General features: G+C 38.4%; 1 protein-coding gene across 1 annotated transcript in view; it reads right to left on the reverse strand.

Moving 5' to 3' along the window:
• LOC136864678 (sodium- and chloride-dependent GABA transporter ine) overlaps window positions 1-23,946 on the reverse strand; it is a 584,214-nt gene that overhangs the window by 49,555 nt on the left and 510,713 nt on the right. The window contains exons 7-8 of the mRNA XM_067141988.2: window positions 8,000-8,228; window positions 6,718-6,830 (exon numbers count right to left, since the gene is read on the reverse strand). Of these exons, the coding sequence (XP_066998089.2) occupies window positions 6,718-6,830; window positions 8,000-8,228 (342 nt within the window). The remainder of the gene's footprint in view (window positions 1-6,717; window positions 6,831-7,999; window positions 8,229-23,946) is intronic.

A 23,946-nucleotide genomic window follows, 5' to 3' on the forward strand; every position in this document is an offset into this window, starting at 1 on the left:
ACAGAGGAGTTTGAGCAGTCTTGTTGGCTGTTAAGCTCAAATGCCCAGAATTTGCCCAAGTAGCCCTGTAATGTATTTGGGATCCTACTACAATTCTACACGTTGAAAGATACTTTAATAAATACAAGCTAATTGTAAATGATAGGAGAATGTGAATGGCAGAACAAAATGTTCAGGTATGTTGTATGATTTCCTTCAACTCATTCATGATCAGTTAATTTTATATAATTTCCTTTCATTATTTTATTTTACATTAATATTAATTTAAGATTCTGTGATGCTTTAGCTTATATCGGTTTAAAATGAATGTACATTCTTATACTTACCCATTTTTTACCTTACTATTTATTAGCTCTATGCAAATGAAATTTGATTATCACATTAATATTATCAAAATACACTACCTAGATAACAGAAATTAACTTAATTACAGAACTATGCCTTTATTCATAATTACAAATGTACAAACGCCAAAAATGCTAAATTTCTGATTTTAAAATTTTAAAATACACCATCCGCACTGTATTACTACACAAGAATATTAACATAATTGTTGTTTTATGATTTTTAAATATTACTTATTACAGTGAAATCTCTGTACAAAAATTACCCCCTAAGATGATAAAATATTCTGATTTGGCATTAATTCTATTAATCAAATGTAAAATGCCACTTGATTTAACAATACACTTGATAATAATAAATCTCTCTATTATGATTGATTTTTCAGACCCTGCTGATGTGGTCTCCTCCTAGTACTATGATAATACAAACCATGAAAGAGTCAGGAAACTATTTTACTGTCCTATGCCCTATCGCTTTGATCTTGTCACTGTGAACCCAGCCAGCACCTCATAGTTGTATCTGTGTACTTGTTGAGCAACATTTGAGGATTGAGAAAGCCTGTTACCATGCCAAATTCCAGGAAAAGCTGGTCTGCATGCTGGAAGGATTCCATTCGCCACTCCATGTCATACAATGTCGGCATGTAAAACATCTCTGGTGACACATTTGGTGTTCACCCAACAAAACTCATTAAAACTCAGCCATAGATGGCCAAGGTTTACTATGACATCTAGTAAGCCTAGAGTAATATGGAACATTGAAATTGACAAGCAAACAGCCAGATGGCATCAAATTAAAATGACTGCACATGGTAGCCGAGGCCATATTATTATTATTATTATTATTATTATTATTATTATTATTATTATTTCAGCATCTTAAGACCACGGTTAACACTTGTCAGCCTTTTTGGACTTCCAGTGCTCCTTCATCTTGATGGAGAATGCAGTTCTTCCTTCTTCGGAACACTTTGCACCAGGTAGTCCTCTCACTCTTTCCAAAAAATCCTTTAACCCGTGTACCCAGCTCTTGATCTTATTTCTTTCTTGCACCAGTGTCCCAGAGACACCAGTTGGATCTTCCTTCAGTGCAGTTGCCCCATGGAGGAGTAAATTTCCAAAACATTAGAAGGTCAGGAAGTCTTTGAGATATTCTGCTGTTAAGCATTCAAGACAAATGACCATAATACATAAGACTGTGCTTCATCTTAACAAGTGAGAGCTTTTCAAATTTAGAGTACAGCTCTGCATTTGGCCTCAGGCAATTTTTGCTCTCAGGATTTTGACATTGGCCAAGGATCTTTCTTAGAAATTTCTTCTCTTTAATTTGGCGCCCCTCTATCTCCTTGGTGAGTGAGGGCGTAGCATTCAGCAGCATACAAAGTTTTAATACGTATTACTGTGGTTAGTGGTCATTATTATTAGATGTGGTGCTAGTACAGTGATCTAGCCACTCAACTTCCGAACTGAATGTCCTGGGCTCAAAATCTAGCAAATTTGGGTGAAATTTTCACCGAGACTAACATGAGGCAGCGAAAAATCATCCAGCATTAAAACACCCACCCAAGTCTCAAACTGAGTTTGAGTGGTCTGATCATGGGATGCTACCTTCTTCTTCTTCTTTTTTATTTATTTTTATTTTATTTTTATTTTTATTTTATTTATTTTTTTTTTTTATGCCAGGCTGAGTAGCTCAGGCGGTAGAGTGCTGGCCTTCAGAGCCTAACTTGGCAGGTTCGATCTTGGCTCAGTCAGGTGGTATTTGAAGCTGCTCAAATACGTCAGCCACGTGTTGGTAGATTTAATGGCACATTAAAGAACTTCTGCGGGTGGTAATTCCAGCATCTCTGCATCTCTGAAAACCGTAAAAGTAGTTAGTGGGACATAAAATCAATAACAGTAATACTTCTTCTTTTCCTGCAGAAGTTCCTTAATATGCCATTAAATATACCGACACGAGGCTAACGTATTTGAGCATTTTCTTCTGTTTCTTTTCCCACATCTCGGTGGAGTCGCGGGTGAGAACTGTGCCGCACATGTGGATTTGGTCCCATTTTATGGCTGGATGTCCTTCCTGATGCCAACCCTATGTGGAAGGATGTATTCACTAATGTGTGTTTCTGTGGTAGTTTGTAGTGTGGTGTGTTGTGTGTGTATAAAGAGGTTTGTGTAGGGACAAATACAAACATCATGTACCTAAGTCGGAAGAATTAACCAGTCGCAGTTAAAATACCTGACCCAGCCAGGAATCAAACCCGGGACCCTATGAACTTCAGGCTTCAATACTGACCATTCAGTCAAGGAGCCATATGAACATGGGATGGTGACATTGAAAAATTATTATTATTACTAGCAAGAAACCCGTGCTTCGCTACGGTATTATACTGAAATTTAGAAATGAATGCTTATTTTTTTATATATAATCCGCCGAAATTCGCGATCTGACTCTTTTTCTGAGAGAATCCGCCAAAATTCGCGATCTGATTTGTTTTCTAATAGATTACGGCAAGTTTCCTCCCATTTTTCAATCTTTCTTTCCAGCAATCGATTTCGTACTTCCCGGGCTAGGTCCAGGTATTCCACCTGGTCAGTTGGGTCCCTAAATCTCTGCCATCTTTTCCTATAAGCATTTTAAATATGGATCAAATCCTTCAGGAGATCCAGCGTGGTGTCGTCTTGGGTGCCTTGGCGATACTGAACCCTCGGCCGGACTGCATTCTTAGTCATTACCCATCCAGGAACCGTTTCCAGCGCGGTCCGCACATTTGACGACGGTCCAGAAAATTATTATTATTATTATTATTATTATTAATATTATTATTATTATTATTATTATTATTATTATTATTATTATTATTATTATTATTATTATTATTATTATTATTATTATTATTATTATTATTATATGTTCTGGACCCGATAGCAAGATGCAAGACCTCTACTTGTCGGTAAATTACATCTGCTGCCATTGTCACAAATGACAGTATGACCAGCACCATTGTCGCACATAGGCAAGTGTGCGGGATTTCTGGCGATACGAATGACATACTTCCATGCATTATTGACCTTATTACAGAGGTGAACAATTGGACGGGCAATCTCATTCCTATCGTTTATTTCAAATGTGTTTAAATTTTTATTTATAGGCCAGGAGAATCTACTGTAATCTAAGAACGTTCTCCAAAGGAAAAGATGGCTCTTGAAAACGAACCCAGGAAAAATTAAAAATGATCGGTTATGATCAGAATAAGTACATCGAAAATCTACAGCCTGTTTCCAGTCATTCGACAGGGTCAGGAATGGAATGAATAAAGCCCCCATCTAGCGGCGACAATTGGAATTGTGCTGGTTGCCGAAACCTGCCGCACTCCTCTGGGGGCAATGATTAATGAATGACAAATGAAATGAAATTATATTGGACAGTGTTGCTGGAATGAATGATGAGAGGGAAAACCGGAGTATCCAGAGAAAAACCTGTCCCGCCTCCGTTTTGTCCAGCACGAATGTCACATGGAGAGACCGGGATTTGAACCACGGAACCCAGCTGTGAGAGGCCGGGGCGCTGCCACCTGAGAAACGGAGGCTCCTTATAAATACATTATGAACAGTAAAATAAATTGGTCTCACCTCCTTTTACACCCCACTGCCTTTAAAGTTTATTTACCCCCCCCCCCAAAAAACTAAAAGAAAGCGTGTTCCTTAATGTTTAAAGGAGATTCCAAACACCAATGTTCACGTCTATTACCTTCAGTTTTGAGATATAAGTATCCCCATAAAAATAATTCAGTTACTTTTCACTTCCCTTCACAACCCCCCCCCCCCCCCTCCAAGTGAATATTCTGGCAAAAAATACTTTTCTTTAATAGTAAAGGATCTTCTAAATACCAAGTGTCATGACTCTAACTTCTTCAGTTTTTGATTTTTGTGTCCTCATGAAATGAAATTCAATTCCTTTTCACTTCCGCCCCCCAAGATGATTCCCCCCCCCAAAACAGGTTTTTCCTTGTTTTAAAGGTGAACCAAATACCAATTTTCATGTCTGTACGACCTAACAACTTTAGTTTTTATTAGATGTAAGTATTCTCATACAATTAAGTCAATTAATTTTAAATTCTTTCACCTCCCCCCCCCCCCAATTCATTGGACATTCCAAGAATAGGTGTTTCATTACTTTTAAAGCAGATTCCAAATATCAAATTTCACGTCTGTAACATCTTCATTTTTGAGATAACAGTAGCCTAATTAAAAGAATTCAACACAATTTTCAGGCACATTTACCGCCCCCCCATCCAAGTGGTATTTCCGAAAACTAAAAATACACGTTTCTATATTTTTAATACAGATAAAAATACCATTTTTCACTTCTGTAACATGTTGAGTTTTTTTAGATATACTGTATAAATTCTCATTTAAAAATTTCACCCCCTTTTAGTTCCCCTTAAGAGGAGTTTCCAAAAACAAATCACCTATGTTTCTTTACATTTACAGGAGATTACAAATGCCACTTTTTACGTCTGTAACATTCTACGTTTCTCAGATATTCTGTAGGTTCTTTCAAAAATTTCACCCAATTTGTCACTCCTGTTTAACCGCCATTAATTGGATTTTCCAAAAACAAAAAAATATACGTGTTTCTTTATTTTTAAAGGAGATCCCATATACGAATTTTCAATTCTGTAATATCTTCAGTTTCTGAGATATATGTATCCTCATTAAAGGCATTCAACCCATTATTCATCCTTTTAACCCCTCCTATTGGGATTTACAGAAAAAAATAAGTGTTCCTTTATTTTTAAAGCAGATTCTAAATATCAATTTTTACATGTGCAAACTTTTAAAGTTTTGATATGTATATACACTCATTTTAAAAATTAAACCCATTTTCACCCCCCCCCCCCTATTTGAATTTTCCAAAAGCAAAAAAAAGTGTTCCTTTATTTTTAAAGGAGATTCTAAATACCAATTTTTACATCTGTAAACTTTTAAAGTTTTAAGATGTAGATACACTCATTTTAAAAATTCATCCCCCTTTTCGCCCCCCCCCCCCCATTATTTGGATTTTCCAAAAACGAAAAAATACCTGTTTCTTTATTTTTAAGTAGATCCCAAATACCAATTTTCAGGTCTGTAATATCTTCAGGTTCTCCAATATAAGTAGCCTCATTAAAGGCATTCAACCCTTTTTCACCCCTTTCCACCCTTCCTACTGGGATTTTCCAAAAACAAAATATACATGTTTCTTTATTTTGAATGAAGATTCTAAGTACCAATTTTTACATCTGTAAACTTTCAAAGTTTTGAGATATAAATACACTCATTTTAATAATTCACCCCCCGTTTCACCCTACCATTAATTGGACATTCCAAAAATAAAAAATACGTGTTTCTTTATTTTTAAAAGAGATCAAAAGTACCAATTTTCAGGTCTGTATTATCTTTAGTTTTTGATATATAAGTACCGGTATACTGATTAAAGGCATTCACCATTTTTCACCCTTTTTTACCCCTCCTATTGCGATTTTCCGAAAACAAAAAAGTACGTATTTCCTTATTTTTAAAGAAGATTCTAAATGCCAATTTTTTACATCTGTAAACTTTTAAAGTTTTGAGATATAAATACGCTCATTTTAAAATTTCACCCCCTTTTCACCCCCTTAGCGATGGAATTCTCTAAAATCCTCTCTTAGCGAGCACCTACATCTTTATATGAATGTATTCCCAAAATTTCATTTCTTTATCTCCAGTAGTTTTGGCTCGGCGATGATCAGTCAGTCAGTCAGTCAGTCAGGACAAGTTATTTTATATATATATAGATTATTATTATTATTATTATTATTATTATTATTATTATTATTATTATTATTATTATTATTATTATTATTACTATTATTGTAGCCTCCGTGGCTAAGGCGGCAGCACATCGGCCTCTCACCGCTGAGTTCTATGATTCAAATACTGGTCACTCCATGTGAGATTTGTGCTGGCAAAGTGGAGGTGGGAGAGGTTCTTTTTCCGGGTACTCCGGTTTTCCCTGTCATCTTTCATTCCAGCAAGACTCTTCAATATCATTTCATTTCATCTGTCATTGCCCCAGAGGAGTCCGACAGGCTTTGGCTAGATGGGGGCTCCATTCATTCCATTCCTGACCAGATCGAATGACCGGAAGCAGGCTGTGGATTTTCATCATCATCATCATCATCATCATCATCATCATCATCATCATCATTATTATTATTAATAATGGAGTTCCATAAGACTCACTGCTTTCCTTGTTATTAAAAATGCAATTCTTTTTAGTTTTACTGGACAGTTAAACAAAACAGCTAGTAATAAATGTTCAGTCTACACATATTTTTGTGTGATTTCTACTGACCTGGCTGTTCAGACTGAGACACAGCAGCATGAAGAAGAAGAGTACACCCCAGAGCTGGGTAGCAGGCATCTTTGCCATGGCTTGAGGATATACAATGAACACCAAACCAGGACCTGAACATACAACAAGTCATATGGCTAAGAAGCAAATTACAATATTATAATTAAGTTCCTAATTTATAATAATGCATCATATCAGATTTAGAACTTGAGAGAAGTATTCTACTTCCATAGACAACATTTAAGAGTACCATCTGGCATTTAAAAAGTGCTGCTGATAATTAATTTCAAAGACTTTCTAGGACAACTGGTTACTATACTGACTCTTACAAGGGAACTGTTTGGGTTAGACATGACCTATTTCAATGAAACTTGGGATTACTGGTTAATTAACATAATTATCCTAAAATTAATTATAATAATAATTTTGCCATAAAATCAACAGTATTGTGATAATTGCTGAAAAACTGTTGGGTGGCTCAGAGCAATTAGCTGATGACATAGAATTACCTTGTGTATGCACTGTAGAAAGAAACAGATAGTTTTATTTTAATGTTGCATGAAACTCTTGATACTGAAAATGAAATTTTGACAACATAAACAGAATTTTATGCTCTAAAAACCTATTCTAAAGACAAGTGCAGTACCGTACAAGAATATATCAAAATATTATGGTTTAAATATTAGGGCAGATATAAGGGTGATGCACAACATTCATTTTTACAATTATTTAATGAGAAGGGAAAACAAAATGTTGTGCATAGAAAACTACAGGTTTTACCTACATTTCAACATACAAACCAAGTTTCTCCAGACATTTCTCCCACTATGACATCAAGTTAAAAATACTTTGTTCATATAACTCCATTCCCTGGGAGTATATTATCTGTGAACAACCAATTTCACTTCTTCATCTGAACCAAAGCATTTGCCCCTCCTAGGAATATCTTCAGTGTTCCGAAGAGGTGAAAGTCAAGATGGTGCAAGGTCTGGACTGTATGGTGAATGATTGACTACTTCCTAGCCATACTTATCAATTTGTGCACAAACGGAAGCTGCAACGTGGGGGCAAGCACTGTCACCTTTTTCACTGGTTAAGTGACCTTGAAATTCCTCAGTAGAAATCTCAATGTTTCCATATCATACTAGCTGGCTTTGTTTCGGGCGTGTTTGAATTCCAAAAAAAACTTAACAGTGATAATATATTCCTGAAGACAAGCAAAATAAAGGATAAACACAAAACAGTACTAGCTTATTTATTCAAATACTTTAAAATTTCTTACCATCAGAAACAACATCTTCGACCTGAGTGCCCATTTCTGTTGCTATATTTCCAATTGTAGCAAATGCAAAAATTCCCACTAGAATGCTAGTGAAGGCGTTGATGATAGAAACTGCAAGTGTATCCACCAGAATCTGGTTATGGAAGCGGTTATAGCTGGCAAATGATATCACAGACCCAAATGCAATGCCAAACGAATTGAAGTTTTGAGCTGCTGCATTCACCCATACCTGCCAACAAATGTTTTAATGTTCTATAATTCAAAGTTTGACTTTAAAGTCTGTTCACAGTTTACTTGCAGCATTTCAGGAATTATGATAAAGCTAGGATTTATAATTAGATACTCTTGTCTGATATGGATCAGTTTTGGTCAGAAATTCCACACTGAAATTCAGTCACCAAACTGTGCATACACTTGATATCAGTTGTTTAATACTTTTACACTTGATAAAAAAAGAATTCCTCACCTTCTCTTGAATGCATTACCAATGACATAAAGCTGAAAATGGACACTTAGTCATATACAGTATCTTTTCCATTTTTTACAATTTGCTTTACATCGCACCAATGATGTGATAAGATTAGGAGTGGGAAGGAAGTGACTGTGGCCTTAGTTAAGGTACAGCCCCAGCATTTACCTGCTGTGAAAATGGGAAAGCAAGGAAAACCATCTTCATGGCTGCCAACAGTGGGGTTCAAATCCACTATCTGCGAATGCAAGCTGACAACTACGTGACCCAAACTGTGTGATCACTTACTTGGTTCTTTCTCATTTCTATGTCACCAAGTATTAATTGTGTCAACACAAATTTCTTACGTTTATATTGGCATGATATCATTTGAATAAGGTTGGCAAATGTAATGCTTGTTGTATTATGCTTTACAAAGACCTCTTAATTGTGTGCAATGGTTTCAAATATTAATTAAGTGTCTAGTGTTATAAATTGTATTGTTACGTGCCAGCCCCGTGGTAGCCCCTTTTCATACTTCCACGAAGGGGATACTGACTCAGATGACCTGGGATCTCCCAGCCAGCTTGTGGGGTGGGGCCGGCCTTTCTGTGTATTGTTCTCGTCGGCCGGATTACCTGCAAGTTCCTTGGGCAATCTCCAACAACAGAGTAGTGTTACAAAAAAAGTTAAAAAATTTGGGCTGGGAAGACTTGGGAGTAAAGAGATGAGCTGCTCAACTAAACGGGGTGTTCCAAGCTGCCGGTGAAGAAATGGTATGGAATGACATTAGTACATATATAATCTTGAGTGCAAGTCATCTTTGAGTCAGCAAGGAGTGCGGATGTGCTGAGTGGAGCGCGGAACAATGGGTAATACGTTGACACAGTACAAGATGGTGATTGGTAGCTGGAACTATAAAAAGGGAAGCAGAATGGAGACAAGAATGGAGCTGAAGGGTGAAAAAAGGAGGATGGTGGCTACTCTACTAGTGGCAGCGGTGGTGATGGTGCTTTTGATAATAAGAGGAGTGGAAGTTAATCCTGGCCCAGGTCCAGTGGGTTCCATTGGATGGGAAGAATTCGAAGCGATAAGAGAGATGATAAGAGAGGCTTGTTAGGGGGAGCAAATAAGGGAAATGTTCCGAGAGCTATCCAAGGAGTTTAAGGACCTAAAGCTGAGTATTAAGGAAGACGTAAAGAAGATATTAGAAGAGGAAGGGTGTAAAAAAGATGAGTTGGACTTGTTGAAACAGAAAGTAAGAAGTTTGGAGCGGGACCTGAGAGAAACTAAGAGATTAGTAGAGAGGGGTGTGCAAGAAAGTGTGAGAAAGAATATTTTTATATATGATGCCCAAGAAGAAGAAAAAGTGGAACTAGTATACAAGGTGGTGGAAGTGGTCCAGAATAGGATGAAGATCAACTTTAGTGAAGTTGATATAGACGATGTGCATCGTGTGGGGAAAGTTAAGGGAAGGAGGCCCAACAGAGTGAAATTATTATCCACGTTGATGGCTGACATTGTGATAAGAAATTCGAGCAATTTAAAAGGAGAGAAAGTGTGGATAAGAAGGGAGATGAACAGGGAATCCATCGAGGAGAACAGGATCCTGAACAGACATTTAAGAGATGCAAAAAAACAAGGCCTTAAAGCATATATTAGAAGGCAACAATTGGTGGTTGGAGACGGCAGATGGAATCGTATATGGGGGGTGGGCCAGTTAAAAAAACTTGATGAGGAACATCAACAGCAGCAGAAGGAGTCCTGGATGGCAGAGGGAGCAGCAAGGAAGGGCATAAGGAGAAGTGGCAGTGACATAGAGGAGAGTGATATTACAGAAGTGAGCGAAGTCCACATCATATCAGGTGCACAAAGCTGAACAGCAGTGCCAGCAACCAGATGGTCGAGAATGCAGAGACCTTGAAGAGTCAGCGCAATGTAGAGGTGGAGGAAGTAAGTAATGTGTCACGAGTGGTGCGGAATGAAGTGAAAAGTGCAAATCAAGATAATAGGAAGCAGGGTAAAGATTCGTCCTCCCCGAGTAAAAGGAATACAGAAAGTAAAATGGAGAGAAGACAGGTGCTAAATAAGGAAAGATCAATAAGTTTGAAGGATTTATGGGGAAAGAAAAAAGGCGTAGGTACGGAGAAAGGGAAGGAGGACAAGAGAAAGGAAGAAGAGGAGAGAGAGGGAGAAGATTTGCAAGGAAGAATGGCAAGGAGTAGGGGCGGAAGTGAAGAAGCACAAAAACAGAGAGGGGGAGGGAATAAATAACTAGATATGACAATAGGGTTGTGGAATATTGAGGGGTTGATGGGGAAGCTGGGGAATAAAGAAATAGAGAAATTAGTAAAGGAGTTTGAGATCATTGCCCTAGTAGAGACTTGGTTAGGGAAAGGGGTAGAAATAGAATGGGATGGGTATAGAGTAGTCAACGTCACAAAGAAAAAAATGGGGAGGATGGGAAGAAACCCTGGTGGGATAACTGCTTTAATAAAAAATGAGATAGTAGGGAGAGTAGAAAGAATACAGAATGAGGTAGAAGGGGTGGTGTGGTTTAGAATTAAAATGGGAAGTGAAGAGAAGGAGGCAATTTGTCTAGCTCTATTGTACAATCATCCTAAGGATTCAGTTTATGCAAATAAAATTTTTTTGAAGAACTGATTGAAGAAATAAACAAAATTAAAGGTTTATATGTGGAAGATGGAATGATATTAATAGGAGATTGGAATGCAAGAGTGAGTAATAGGGTACCAGATTATGGGAGGGAGGATACCGAAGTGAGAGGGTACAGAAGAAGCAGATATAAATAGTTATGGTGTAAAGTTGCTAGAGCTATGTGCTATAGAAAAATTATATATCTTAAATGGATGGATGAAGGGAGACAGTAAGGGAGAATTGACATTCATCACATCGAAAGGAGGGAGTGTGGTAGATATAGGAGTAAGCACGGAAACAGTTTTAAGGGAAATAATAAGTTTTGAGGTGGTAGAATGTGGGACAACAGATCACATGCCCATTAGGATAAAATTAAGAGATGATAATGGTGAAGTGAAGAGAGGGGTAGGAAAAAGGGTGAGGTATAAGGAGGGATGGAAGTATATTTGGAATGAAACTACGATTGAGATTAGAGATTAGAGTTAAGTGAGAGGGGAGATAGTATAAGGGTAGAATGTGAAAGGACGCTGGAAGAAGGGGACATAGATGAAGTTATAAAAATAATAGAACTCCCAGTATGGAAGGTGTGAAAGAAAGTGAAGATAAGAGAAGAGGGAGACAAAAACAGAGCCACGGGGTGGTTTGATGAAGACTGTAAGAGGGGACGTGAGGTAGTTATGTCAGCTCTAACAGAGTTTAAGAAAGGAGGGAAACAAGAAAAAAGGGAGGAATATTATAAATTAAGAAGAGGTTACAAGAAGTTACTGAACGAGAAAAAGAAATGCTGGAAAGAGGCGGAAGCAGAAAGAGTGAACAGATATTGCAAAGAGAAAAGATTTGAGAGGATTTGGGAAACTATAAATAAGCTAAAGAGAACTAGGCCTACGGGCAAGGGAACAAGCATAGAGGAAAATGAGTGGGTAGGTTATTTTACAAGTCTTTTGGGTTGGAGGAGAGACTGGCATGGGGACATGGGCAAGACTTATATTCCAAGAGAATTACAAGTAGGAGTACAGCTACTAGATGGAGAGATAACAAGACAGAAAGTAATTAATGTCTTAAGTAAAGTAAAAATGAAAGCAGCGGGTGGGGCGAACGGTATTACTAACAGAGTATGGAAGGAAGTAGGGACAAATGAATCGATGTTGAAGGTGTTGGTTAAATTTTTCAACAAGATATGGGAAACGGAGAAATTTCCTAGCAAATGGAGAAAAGGAGTATTATGTCCTATATACAAGAATAAAGGGAGTCGAAGTGATCCAAACAATTACAGAGGAATAACACTCCTTGACACGCTGTCGAAGGTATATACAGGAATTCTAGCCAATAGGATTAGAAATTGGGCAGAGAAGTATGGAAGGATATCGGAGTATCAAAATGGGTTTAGAAAAGAGAGAGGTATGGTGGATAATGTATGGATTTTGGATACCTTAATTACGAAGTATGTCAAGATAATAGGGATGAGATAAGTAGCAGCAATAGATTTAGAGAAAGCCTTCAACGCAGTGAATAGGGAGGCGTTATTTACTGGATTAGGGGACATGGGGTTATCGAAGAAAATGAGGATGGCAATAGAAGGAGTATATGAGGAAGTGATGGTGATGATTAAATTACAGGGGGGTGAATTGAGTAAGGGTATTGAATCGAAGAGGGGTGTGAGACAAGGCTGTAAGCTGTCACCGATATTATTTTTATTGTTTATAAATAATATATTAGACAGACATGGAGCTGAGGGCTGGCAATGTCCTTGGATAGGGAAACGGGAGGTACCGGGACTGCTATTCGCGGACGATTTATTGATCTTGGCATTAACAGCAAGTGGATTTTAAAAAAAGGATAGAAGAGGTTGTGGAATACACTAGAAGATGGGCACTTAGAATAAATGTACAGAAGATGCAGATAATGGTATGTAGGAAAAGGAAAGACAAGAAAGGAAAGAAATTTTGGACAGTAGAACAGGAAGAAATCAGACCAGAAAAAAAAAATTGAGTATTTAGGAGTAATAATTAGTAGCAATGGAACCTGGAAGGATCAGATCAGAAGAGCCAAACTTAAAGGGAGGGGAGCACTTGCAGTAGTGGGGGTATTAGAAAATAAATTCCCAGATATTAAGTACAAAATTCAGAGAATGTTATTCCAATCAATGGTTAAAGGAAAAATGTTATATGGGGTAGAAGTGTGGGGATTGGAGGAGAATAGAAATGAATTAAACTGGGTGGTGGCAAAATTTAGTAAGATTATGATAGGGGTTCCAGACTGTACTGCTAATATGGGGACAAGATTAGTATGTAAAGAATCGATAGACATTACTATAGCAAAGAGGGTGATGAAGTATTGGATGAGATTGGAAGAAGGGAAGGGAGGGGACTTATTCACCCAGTATTCTTCGTTCTCCATACTTTTCTGGAACCTATACACCTCTTGTAATAAGTGCAAAAATAAATTACGAAAGCTAGGGTTAGGAGAACAAGGGTGTGAGAGATGGGGAGAGAGGAAAGAATGGGTATGGAGAAGGGTGAAAAAGAGAATGGCTGATGTAGAAAGACAGAGTTTAATAATGGAATGTAGGGAAAGAGACTCACTATCAGTATTAAACAAACTGGTGGAAACTACGAACCCAAGAACCGAATTTGAGGGTAGGAAGGGTACAAGAGACTTGTACTGGTGGATTATGGGAGTTCCAAAAAATAGGGGATGGATAGGTCGAGAAAATAAGGATAGATGTATTTTATGTGGGGAGGGATGGTTGGACCTACATATATTTACTCAATATAGTGCGTTAGAAGAGATGAAAAAGAAAGTGTTGAGTAAGAAAGAGACAGAAAAAGTAGAAAAGGGTTATAAGATGATGTCATGGCTATGCAGAGAATGCGAAAATGGAACAAATATATCAAAATATTTAAATTTGGCTAGAGATAGGTTTTTAAAGAAATTAAGGGAATAATAGGTAGAATGGTGTTTCAGAAAATGGAAGGAAACATGTAGGCAAAACTAGTGGATTATATATAATGTAAAAATTTAAAGAAGTAAGAGGATAACTGAATATACTGGAAAAGAATGTATTATAAAAATAAAAATAAAATTGTAGATATTGAAAGAAGATTGTATTACGTTAACGAATGTGTGATGTTTCAGTTAATACAGTGACAAAAAAAGGGATGTAGATATTAGTATTAAGAAGAGAGTTGAAATAGTTAGATAAGGACGAGGATGAGTTGAAAAAGTGTTATAAATGTGTAATTAGTAGTGGTTGTTTAGAATAAGGGACATAAATAAGATGAAAAAGGAACTGTAGAACTGTTGGCAAGTTGAGTGTTGCTGAAAGGTGTTTAAAATATTAATTCTAGGACATAGGGTTAAAATAAGTAAGCAATGTGTTAACTATAATGGATAAGTTACTATAAGGTAGAAAGAATTGTGACCAAGCTCGATAGCTGCAGTCGCTTAAGTGCGGCCAGTATCCAGTATTCGGGAGATAGTAGGTTCGAACCCCACTGTCGGCAGCCCTGAAGATGGTTTTCCGTGGTTTCCCATTTTCACACCAGGCAAATGCTGGGGCTGTACCTTAATTAAGGCCATGGCCGCTTCCTTCCCACTCCTAGCCCTTCCCTGTCCCATCGTCGCCATAAGACCTATCTGTGTCGGTGCGACGTAAAGCAAGTAGCAAAAAAAATAAAAAAAAAAAAGAAAGAATTGAAGAATAGTGAGTGGTTTTTTAGACTAAGAGATGTAAATAAGTGGAAAGGACTGTGATGAGTAAGAGAACTGTTGAACTGTTGGCAAGTTCTGTGTTGAAAAAAAAAATGTGTAAAAGAGTAACACTAGGACATAGTGGATGGAAATAAACAAGCAGGGTGTAAACGACGGTGGATAAATTACAAAAAGGTAGATAAATAGGTGTATTGAAATTGGTAATGTAAAGAAATGTGCAAGTAATTAGTGGGTTTTTTTTTTTAGACTAAGAGATGTAAATAAGATGAAGGATCGGTGAGGAATAAGGGAACTGTAGAACTGTTGACAAGTTCAGTGTTGTTAAATGGTATATAAAATATTAACTCTAGGACATAGTGTTGAAAATATAGTGGATAAATTACTTTAAGGTAGATGAATAGGTGTAAGTGAGGAAGAGAGAGGGAAAGATTTGGAAAAGGGAGGGAGGGGGGATATAAGTTGGAAGGATGGGGTGCGAAAGACCCATCCTAAGGTGAGAAAAACAAGCTTGTCCGCATGTAGAGATAATGAAGAGTCAAAGATGGGAGCAGGCAATGTGATGTAAGACGACTCAGATGAGTAGGCGGGACAGTAGATAAGAGCGTGATGAGTGGCATGACGGTCTGATATCCACCTCTGCGATTTGCCACACAAAGTATGGGAGGGAAGCACATTGCCTGCGAGGTTTAGGTGGGGATGACATCTGACCCACGGGTGTGGCTGATAGCGGTATCATGGGCGGAAGGGGGTCCCTCATTACCAGGGGATACCGCGAACAGCCAGTTGTCTCTTTTTTTCCTTTTGTTAGTTGTAGTTAGTAGAATATTAGTTTTAGTGAAGGGTGGTGCAGCTCATGGTCTGGAACTCTGCCTGTGCAGCGACACCAAATTAGTAGAGTATGTAGTTAAGTAGTTTTAAGAGACATATAGTAGATATTGTTTTTTTAAATTTTTGTTTCTGTGTGTTTCCCTGTCTTTATTGCCTGTAAGCCGATGGTATATACTAGGGTGGGCAATAAAGAGTATTATTATTATTATTATTACTATTATTATTATTATTATTATTATTATTATTATTATTATTAACACTTTGAAGACGATGTCACCCCTCATGGGGTGACATGGTAGTGTGTCCAGGACTCTGAACTTTAGGCTGTCGCGCAAAACTAGCGCTACCATTTGCTGCAGTATTGCATTGCTAGTTTACGTAAGGTGTTCATAGAGTGCAGCGCGGTGCCCATTCCTTTATCAGCACGCTGTGCATTGAGCAATAGACGGTGGAATTTCTCTGGCATTTGTCACCCCCTATGGGGTGACATACGCAACTATCAGAATTCAATTATTAATGGCACGGAAAATAATGTGGATTGGAGCCTATTATTGCTTTATTCTTACATACTATTGTTACATAACTTAAGAAATGGTTATTATTAGATCAATTGAGCTTCATTGTTCCAAGGAAAGATAAAATTACAAAAGAAAACAATACAGATGATGAGATATCATGCTAGTCATTGAATTTATGGCATAGTATAAATGATATGAAAGAATAACAGTTTTTACAAGATACACATCACTTGTGAACCAACTCATAGTGAGGTTTGCATAAGAATGCTTTGTCTGGGCAATGTTTACAATATGTTATTACTTTCTTCGCTTTCCTTGCAGCCTGTCGACCTCCAGATTCGTTAGCCTCTTTGTAGCATATGCTGCAGTTTTTCCTTCTCTTCCGTGTGGAATCTCCAGCCTTTTCAGTTTCTTCTGTCTCCACAAGGAGATGGATACCACGATTGTGACGAGGTGTTTCTACTTCATCCGACAAGCACATTAGTTCAAGAGCACATTTCTCCTTGAAGGTAGTTATGGACATTTTCTGCAGCTTTGGCACTGTTTGGTAGTTTCTGTATGCAATCCATGAATTCACCAAGCTCGTTCCAATTAATAGTTCCGTCGCTACCTTGTGATACCATCTGACAGTTTTCTGAAGAGATGTATTATAGGACGATATCTGATCAGATACATCAATGCCAGGCTTTGCTTTGTTGTAGTCAATAACTAAGGATAGTTTGAAAATTTCCGTGTTACTCTTATCACGTTTTCCTGAAGATACAAAATCTAACTGGTGCTTAGTTGAGAGCATATAAACCTCTCGCTTGTCCATCCATTTCAGTGCTAGGATGCCATTATGCGATTCCTTAGCAACCATTTCTCCTTTCTTGACTCTTTCGTTTAGACCTGGTGGAAGCCCAACTCTATTTTTCCGCAAGGTACCAACCAGATGAGTGCGTCTAGCTAGGAGTTTATTTGCCAAATCAACTGACGTGTAGAAATTGTCTGTGAACAAAGTTGATCCACTGTCTAAATAAGGATCCATAAGTTCCATCACAACAGCTGTAGCATGTGGTAGTCCAGGGTTAGCAGTTGTCCCTTTGCCGCAGTACACTTTTGTGGTGTAGGTATAACTGTCTGTATCACATAGTTTGAATACCTTCACCCCGTATTTATGAGCCTTATTTGGAATAAACTGGCAAAATAATAGTCTTCCCCTGAAGGGGATCATAGATTCGTCAATGACCAATGTTTCCTGTGGCTCATTTAACTCTTTGAAATTCTTATTGAGCTTTAGAACAAGAGGTGCGATTTTATACAACCTGTCATGTCCTCGGTTTGCTTCACTGTTGAAATGCCAGAAGCGCAAAATCAGTAAGAACTTGTCCCGTTTCATTACATGACCCCCAACATAGTTTTTATACAGTCTGTTCTTTCTTGACCAATAATTATGAAGTTTGGGAAACTGTGCTAACCCCATCCACATCAATAAGCCTAAGAACTTTTTCATGTCAGCACAATTGATATCAGTCCACTGAGTGAATCTACTCCGCCTACTCACATGTTTCCCTTGCAACACATTCCTTGCATTTTCATTGGTTTCATGCACCATCATATTGATGATATCGTCATTAACTATAGCACGATAGAAATCAACTGGTTGAGATTTAGCACTCAAAGGAAATTTTAAACCGGGGCTACGTGTGAATAAAAAATGTTTCTGCAAACCTGAGAATGTTCCCCAGTAATTGTCACTGGCTGGTGATATGGTTGAATCATCGCACGATGCTGCACTGGAATCTTCGCTAGTGTCCTCACTACAAAAACTACTGTCCAATTCCGACTCAGAAAAGGTAGCATCACACTGCAAATCCGAAATGTCAACATCACTTGATGCAGCACTCGAACTCTTTTCAAGTTCTTCTTCTATCTCTCTATCGGTAATCATAGTTTACTCGACACAGAAACACATACAACAATAATTTAATTCTTGTCACACAACTGTAAATTACAAGGAACTCATAGAAAGGTGCGTAAACCAACAGTTCACAACACAGAGCACAGTGTTCCACAACAACAAAGGTAAAAATGGCGTCACCCCTGTAGGGGTGACGCGCTTTTTCTGTTGCATTGCCAACCTAATAACCATGTCACCCGAATAGGGGGACACAAAAATAGTAACTTTGAACATAAATTATGTCTTTGATTATCATCTACGAATGAAATTACGCTCATCCGTACCCCACAACAACCTGAAATATGTATATCGCATTTCCGCAGTTTACCGCAAAAAAAGCAAATGTACGCGTCGACGTTAACGTGTTGTTATTATTATTATTATTATTATTATTATTATTATTATTATTATTATTATTATTATTATTATTATTATTATTATTATTATTATTATTATTATTATTATTATTATTATTATTATATAAGCTTGATTGGAGCTTCTAAATGTAGGAAAGACAAAATTGGAATTCAAAAGGACAAATTGGGGAAAATATATATTTACAGGAAGAGGATTTAGGGATTGGAATAATTTACCAATGGAGATATTGGGTAAATTTCCAAGTTTTTTGAAATCATTTAAGGACAATCTAGGTAAACAACTGATATGGAATCAGCCACGTATTTGAGAGTCCTAAATGCAGGCTACTGATAACTGAAGTGCATTCGCTGCATGCTTTGGGTCATGTAGCTGCTGACTTGCATTTGGGAGATGATGGGGTCATAACCCCATTTTTGGCAGCCCTGAAGATGGTTTTCTGCAGTTTCCATTTTAAAACCAGGCTATTCTTTAGTTAAGGCCATAGTCACTTCCTTCCCAGTCCTATCCCTTTCTTATCCCACCACTGTGAAAAAAGAAACTTTTCCAACAGCAAGCAAGTTGGTTATAACATACCGGCCACATAACTGTTGGCTTGCATTCGGGATATGGTTGATTCAAACCTCACCATTGGCAGCCTCTTTTGTGATTGCCAGCCTATCCTTTGCTAACCTTTTCATTTCTACGTAACTACTACATCCTACATCTGCTCTTATCTGCTTGTCACATCTATTCTTTGGTCTACCCCTACCGTTCTTAACCACTCACACTTCCCTCAAAAACCAACTGAGCAAGTGCTGGGTGTCTTAAGATGTGTCCTATCATCCTGTTTCTTCCTTTTGTCAAATTTAGCCCAATCGATCTCCCCTCACAATTCGATTCAGTGTCTCTTCATTTGTGATTTTATATACCCATTTCACCTTCAGCATTCTTCTGTAACACCACATTTCAAAAGCTTCTATTCTTTTTCTTTCTGAGCTAGTTATCATCCATGTTTCACTTATATACAATGCCACACTCCATACAAAAGTCTTCAGAAACATCTTTCTAATTCCTATATCAATGTTTGAAGTAAGCAAATTTCATTTCTTATGAAAGCTCTTCCTCGCTTGTGCTAATTTGCATTTCTTCTTCCTTACTCCTGCCATCGTTAGTTATTTTACTGCCCAAGTAACAATATTCATCTACTTCCTTTAAGACTTCATTTCCTAACCTAATATTAACTGCATCACTTGATCTGGTTCGAATGCACTCCATTACTTTTGTTTTGGGCTTATTTGTTTTCATATTTTAATCCTCTGTCTATACCATTCAGGAATTTCTCCAAATCTTGTGCAGTTTCAGATAAAATAACAATATCACCTGCAAATCTCAGGGTTTTGATTTCCTCTCCTTGGATTGTGATTCCCTTTCCAAATTTCTCTTTGTTTTCATTTACTGTCTGCTCTATATAAACATTGAAAAGGCGACAAACTGCTGACTTGCCTCACTCCTATCTGGATTGCTGCTTCGTTTTTAAAACCCTCGATTCTTACTGCAGACTGGTTTTTATACAGATTCTTAGTTCTCAGTATCTGATCCCGATCACCTTCAGAATCTAAATAGCTTGGTCTAATCAACATTATTGAATGCCTTTTCTAGATCTACAAACACTATGGACGTGGGCTTGTCCTTCTTATTTCGATCCTCTAAGACAGACATCATCACGCAGTTACTCTAGGGAGCCGGTGTTACTTGCTCCGCTCGGGACGGCTGTCAGTCACGTGAGAAGAGAGCAGCGGGCAGGCGGGTTGCATATCGTGGCCGTACTGTACTTGCCGCTCGGAAATGTTACCATGTGAACAACAGCAAGGTAATACATTCCGGTACATAAATAAATCACCTCTGAGGAATTATGGAACATTATAATATAAACAGAGTTGAGTAGGGTAATATGAAATGTACGTACATCCTCAGATGTGGTATTTTTAAGTTTCTGTAGTAAAGCTATCCTTTCTCGGCCTTCATATTTATCATACTTGTTGGCATGACATAAGGAACAACGGCGTTTTGGAGTAAACTTTTTAATGTGATTCAATATTTTATTACATATTAAACATTTTGTGTGTTATTTTCTTGAAGTATCAAATACCCTTCTTCCCAAGAAAGTTTGACACTGGTTGGCATTGATGGCCTATGCTGTGCAGAACTCTCTTCCATAGTAAATGCAACATTTACTGACTAGGCTTGAACGTTGTGTGGTGTGAGGATAAAGGAAGGAACACACTACTGTCACCTAACGTGAGTTCACACGTATCGTGTCGCAATTTAACCTGTCCAGAAAGATGTGCTATAACTTTGCGCCACTGACCTTCAGTGCGTACTATGCCATGCACTTCCCCTACTTGCTCGCTAAGCTGCTCTCGTTCCTCAAGAGCGGGGAGCAAACTGGCTCCGAAGGCATTTCGCTCTCGATTGACGGTGCCTGTTCTAAGATCAGACATAAAGTCAGGATTGCTTCACTTGTTCCTACATTTCTTCTGAAGCCAAATTGATCTTCTCCCAACTCAGTTTCAAGTTGTCTTTCCATTCATCTGTAAATAATATGTGTTAAAATTTTGCAGGCGTGAGATACTAAACTAAAGGAGTTGGTCCGTTATTGGACATTATAAATTTTCCAGCTAACCCATTCCTGATTGCCAGGATTTTGCCCCAGTGTGCTAAGTTGGGCTCATCAGTTGGTAAATAGAACACTCACCAAGATGCATTGCTAGTGCACACCGTGGAGGCTACTGCGTAGGCTATGTGGAGCCACTGGCAGTGCTAATGCACTATGAGAGACTGTCTCATTTCCAAAATCTGATGCCTGCCTGGCCATCAGATGATATAAATGTTGATTCCCATAGGGAACCTGAAATATTTCAGTCTCCCATGATCTACCCTATCAAAATTCTTATATAAGTAAACAGTGACACAGTCCATTTGACCTCCTGAATCTAAAATATCTGCTATGTCTTGCTGGAATCTCACAAGTTGAGCCTTGCTGGAATAATCTCTTTAAAACCCTAACTGCCTTCTATCAAACCAGTTAATAATTTTGCAAACATGTCTAATGTATATCAATTTAAGATTATTAAAATTTTATTAGTCAACCTATTCAATACAAATGATATTTGCAAAGTTAGGACTTACATCCTATTAAACTAAGGTCTAAAGGGACATGTTTCGCCCTTTAAAAGGGCATCATCAGCCTTTTTACACTCATGCTAAAGGTAAAAATCAGGATCCTGATTGTCGATATAAGAAAAAGTATATAAAATGAGAATAAAAATTAGAATGAATATTATACAATATGTGCAATCATGAGTTCTTAAATGACAATTGACAATTAAAAATCATTTTAAATGTTTGCGAAGAAATAGGAGTTTGTATGGTTATTACATCAGCAATCTTAAAATGATCTTATAAAACTGTACAAACTAGGTCTTGACCAAATATATAATAAGAAAGTCTATGGCTAAAGTTGCCGTATCAAGGTTCGTGAAATTCGGCTGGAAGCAACCTGATTTTAAATGGAGAGCAAATTAGAATCCAATGGCCACTCAAGACAACATAAAACCTCTCACATTGAAAAGTCATAATGAAACTATAGTATGGCGCATGTAGATTATAAAGTTGTGTCCAATCAATCCATTAATTTCATATTTTACGAAGTGGGATCGCGGTCTCAGTATTTTTGTTGAAGGAGTTGTGAGAAGTTAACTAATTAACTAGTTCTCACTTTGTAAAATATGAAATTAATGGATTGATTGGACACAACTTTATAATCTACATGCGCCATACTACAGTTTCATTACGACTTTTCAACGAGAGAGGTTTTATGTTGTCTTGAGTGGCCATTGGATTCTAATTTGCTCTCCATTTAAAATCAGGTTGCTTCCAGCCGAATTTCACGAACCTTGATACGGCAACTTTAGCCATAGACTTTCTTATTATTTATTTGGTCAAGACCTAGTTTGTACAGTTTTATAAGATCATTTTAAGATTGCTGATGTAATAACCATACAAACTCTTATTTCTTCGCAAACATTTTAAATGATTTTTAATTGTCAATTGTCATTTAAGAACTCATGATTGCACATATTGTATAATATTCATTCTAATTTTTATTCTCATTTTATATACACTGACTGACAGAGCAAATGCAACACCAAGAAGGAGTGGTTTGAAAGGGATGAAAGTTGGGGAAAAAACAGAGACGGCACGGACGAATAATTGATGTTTATTTCAAACCGATATGCAGGTTACACAATGAGCATGGCATCGACTCAGTAGGATGTAGGACCACCGCGAGCGGCGATGCACGCAGAAACACATCGAGGTACAGAGTCAATAAGAGTGCGGATGGTGTCCTGAGGGATGGTTCTCCATTCTCTGTCAACCATTTGCCACAGTTGGTCGTCCGTACGAGGCTGGGGCAGAGTTTGCAAACGGCGTCCAATGAGATCCCACACGTGTTCGATTGGTGAGAGATCCGGAGAGTACGCTGGCCACGGAAGCATCTGTACACCTCGTAGAGCCTGTTGGGAGATGTGAGCAGTGTGTGGGCGGGCATTATCCTGCTGAAACAGAGCATTGGGCAGCCCCTGAAGGTACGGGAGTGCCACCGGCCGCAGCACATGCTGCACGTAGCGGTGGGCATTTAACGTGCCTTGAATACGCACTAGAGGTGACGTGGAATCATACGCAATAGCGCCCCAAACCATGATGCCGCGTTGTCTAGCGGTAGGGCGCTCCACAGTTACTGCCGGATTTGACCTTTCTCCACGCCGACGCCACACTCGTCTGCGGTGACTATCACTGACAGAACAGAAGCGTGACTCATCGGAGAACACGACGTTCCGCCATTCCCTCATCCAAGTCGCTCTAGCCCGGCACCATGCCAGGCATGCACGTCTATGCTGTGGAGTCAATGGTAGTTTTCTGAGCGGACGCCGGGAGTGCAGGCCTCCTTCAACCAATCGACGGGAAATTGTTCTGGTCGATATTGGAACAGCCAGGGTGTCTTGCACATGGTGAAGAATGGCGGTTGACGTGGCGTGCGGGGCTGCCACCGCTTGGCGGCGGATGCGCCGATCCTCGTGTGCTGACGTCACTCGGGTTGCGCCTGGACCCCTCGCACGTGCCACATGTCCCTGCGCCAACCATCTTCGCCACAGGCGCTGCACCGTGGACACATCCCTATGGGTATCGGCTGCGATTTGACAAAGTGACCAACCTGCCCTTCTCAGCCCGATCACCATACCCCTCGTAAAGTCGTCTGTGTACTTTTTCTTATATTGACAATCAGGATCCTGATTTTTACCTTTAGCATGAGTGTAAAAAGGCTGATGATGCCCTTTTAAAGGGCAAAACATGTCCCTTTAGACCTTAGTTTAATAGGATGTAAGTCCTAACTTTGCAGATATCATTTGTATTGAATAGGTTGTCT

This window comes from Anabrus simplex, chromosome 2, assembly GCF_040414725.1.
Source record: "Anabrus simplex isolate iqAnaSimp1 chromosome 2, ASM4041472v1, whole genome shotgun sequence".
Classification (NCBI taxonomy): domain Eukaryota; kingdom Metazoa; phylum Arthropoda; class Insecta; order Orthoptera; family Tettigoniidae; genus Anabrus; species Anabrus simplex.